At 54.5% G+C, this 3,068-nt stretch overlaps 2 protein-coding genes across 2 annotated transcripts in view; one reads left to right on the top strand and one right to left on the bottom strand.

The window, feature by feature from the left end:
* The window catches only part of CHGG_03454 (uncharacterized protein), a gene marked incomplete at both ends in the record, with an annotated part of 4,351 nt that extends 2,564 nt beyond the window's left edge, over window positions 1-1,787 (top strand). Inside the window, 3 exons of the mRNA XM_001229969.1 lie at window positions 417-1,363; window positions 1,433-1,517; window positions 1,697-1,787. Coding sequence (XP_001229970.1) covers window positions 417-1,363; window positions 1,433-1,517; window positions 1,697-1,787 — 1,123 coding nt within the window. The remainder of the gene's footprint in view (window positions 1-416; window positions 1,364-1,432; window positions 1,518-1,696) is intronic.
* Window positions 1,788-2,954: 1,167 nt separating this feature from the next.
* Window positions 2,955-3,068, bottom strand: part of CHGG_03453 (uncharacterized protein) — a gene marked incomplete at both ends in the record, with an annotated part of 1,070 nt that continues 956 nt past the window's right edge. Inside the window, one exon of the mRNA XM_001229968.1 lies at window positions 2,955-3,008. Coding sequence (XP_001229969.1) covers window positions 2,955-3,008 — 54 coding nt within the window. The remainder of the gene's footprint in view (window positions 3,009-3,068) is intronic.

Genomic DNA, 3,068 nt, shown 5'->3' with positions numbered 1-3,068 from the left:
CGCCGGGTTCGCGATGCAGACGCAGGAGCAGCCCCTGGATTAGTTCGACCCCCACGCCCTGATACTTCCTCCACGTCCCTTTGCCGATGACCTGCTTCGGTGGTACTGGCAGAATTTCCACTCCATCTTCCCCTTCCTACACTGGCCCATGCTCAAGACCAGATACAACGCCGTCTGGAAGGAAAAGACGAATGCAAGGCCGACATTTGATGAACTCTTGTTTTATGCCATCTTGAACATGATTTTGGCCACGGGCTGCCTCCGAAACGAGAATCTACCGCTCGGCCAGAGGCATGAGTACGGAGACGCCTTCTACAAGCGGTCTCTGCGGCTCATATCGATGGAAACCCTAGATACTGCTTCGATCTCTATCGTACAGCTGCTTCTGCTCCGTGGCGTCTATCTTTACTTTGCAGGCAGAGCAGATCGCTGCTGGCTCATTTCCGGCGCTGCAATACGCGTGGCGGTTGGGCTGGGCTTACACACCACGCCCAAGAGGCAGCTCAACCAGCTGGAACGAGAGATGCGCCGACGCGTGTGGTTCGGCGGTTGTATTTGCCTAGATCAGTACGGAGCCCGATCCGAGTCCTCCCTGCGCGCAGCCTAGTAACCAACGTGACAGGATCCTCTCCGCCATATTTGCTCGACCCCGGGTTCATCGTCCCAGGCCTTACCGACACACCTCTTCCCCTCGCCATCGACGAGGAATATCTATCGACCACCGAGGAAGGACGTCAGCCCGACGGCGTGCCCTCGCGTATGGACATGATTCTCTATACGGTAAAACTCCTGAAAGTCGTCGAAGAGATGCGAGCGAGCGCGCGGGCACCGCGCATCAAACTCAGACCGGGGAGTCAAGACATCACACTGCCAGATCCCACCGCTCTGCTCAGCATCAATACCAAAGTCGACGACCTCCTCAACGAACTGCCCGAACATTTACGTGTAGGTGCTGACTACTCCAACTTTCCCCTCAACCGGGAGGAAGTAAAATTCTTTCAAACACAAAGCCACGCCATTCGTTTCCGGCTGTCGCTCTTCCGGGTCTTCCTCCTCCGCCCGTCCCTTCTCGCCGAGGCGCAACGGTGGGCCTCGCGGGATTCCGCCCCGGTACAAACGGCATCATTGGTATTTCAGGAGCGACTCCATTATGAAATATGCAACCAGTGCTTGAATACGGTGCACGAAATGCTGGAAGAGATACACACAAGTCTCGCCACAAGCGGAGGTATTTCGGCGTGGTACGCGCTGCATTGTATGAAAGTATTCCCTTGGTGCCCGGCCGCGATGCTAACACCCCGCATCAGTTACCTTTGCGTCAGCCACCATTCTTCTCGTGGCTACTCTTTCACCACATCTCGGCGTGAGTCTCGAAACAGAGCCGACCAAGTCGTCTTGGGATCGCGCCATGGCTATTCTCGAATTCCACAAGGTCCATATCGCCTCCGCCGCGCGAGGCATCGGAGTGCTCCTCCGGTATCGCCAGGCTATCGCCATGCGCACCGACTTGTCAATGGGTATGTATTACCGCCTAGCGCCCATCACTGCACCCTCAACATGTCCATTGACAAATGGCACAGGCGTCCCTGTCACGACGGCGCAAGAAATAGCCGGCATGGTACCTCCCTCATCAACGTATCCGCAAGCTCAACAACCACAACAGCCACATCACGTCCAACAACCACACCACCTCCAGCAGCCACACCACTTCCAGCAACCACACGCACACTCGCAGCCGTGGGATCAAACAAACACGATCCCTCCTCCGAACATGGGGACATGGATGATGGGACTGCAGTACGGGATGGAGGAGGATTTGGGTGAGTCCTGGCTGACAACGCAGGACTGGGGGCAGCAAAACTGGGTCTTGGAACACTTCGAGAACACCACCGGGATATAGCCACTCATGGGGTGTTTCTGTGTATGCATGTATGTGGGGGGTTGGATGTTCTTCATGGTATTGCTACGATGGTTCCCGGGTTAGCAGGCATGGGCGGAATAAAGTTCAGCGCGCATGTCAAGGTTTAGAGCGCATTGCCCAAGCAACATCACCTAGGTAGAAGCTTTGCTTCCGGGGTGCAACCCCTTCGTTGCGCAATGTTTCATATGCAGAGTGGTTGTTGCTAAGAAGACCAACTACTTTGTTGCGAAAGACCTGGCCATCCCCTCCCATCTTCCATTACACAAGTAACACAACTGTCCCGAGCCACAAAGACCGGAAAGCGAATACTCACTTCGTCATGTCAAAGGCCGCGCCCCGAAAATACCTATACCCCATAAGGCCCTGAGCTACCTAGCTACCTTCCTCCTGGCCGACCCAAGAGTATCCCAAAAGAAAACACCTCCAACTCGTTTTCGCCCTTTCCAAAAGCCTCCCTTCCATACAAAACCAGACCGACCCAATCCGACCCAGCGTAACCCGACAAGACTGGCTACCCCGAAACACTGAAACAACCACGAAACAACTCACATTCATAACCCTCTCCCGCCCAAACGAAAGAGAAAAGAATAACAGAGATCCAACCCCCTACACCAGCCGCCTCACCCACCCCCTCACCCGTCCGTCACCCACCCGGTTTAGTCCTGTGCCCTTGCGCCAGCACCGCCCGCATAAGACGGCTGCGGATTCGCCATAGCCCTGAGTACATATGAGGTCATCCTACATCATGTTCCGCGTCTTGGTCGACGATCGTTGCTCTACTTCGGAATTTGATTTAAGATGTCTTGGTAATTCACAGACATGTTATGCTTTCAGCTTTTTACAATGCGTTCTAACCAGCCGAGTCTATACTACATCTGGTTCCTTCGCCGTGAGGAAAAAACACTGCGAGAAAAAAAATGAAGTTGCGGGGTTTGACGAGCTGGCTGCACCCCACGCACACGCCTGCCTTTCCTGTCTCTTTTCACATTATGTGTGGTAATTGTCTCCCGGTCCTTTTCTATCTAACGCTCAATCAAGCTTCACTGCCAGGCGACCCCAGAATTCGCGGTTGCAGGGGCACCGTCAGCTGCTTCGCATCCACATGTCCGAAAATTTCCAAACCCTCGATGTCCATGTGTATAGGCGG

Source organism: Chaetomium globosum, genomic scaffold (genome assembly GCF_000143365.1).
Source record: "Chaetomium globosum CBS 148.51 scaffold_2 genomic scaffold, whole genome shotgun sequence".
Lineage (NCBI taxonomy): Eukaryota > Fungi > Ascomycota > Sordariomycetes > Sordariales > Chaetomiaceae > Chaetomium > Chaetomium globosum.
Note: the sequence above shows the minus strand (reverse complement) of the source record. Positions and strands in the feature narration are given on the sequence as shown.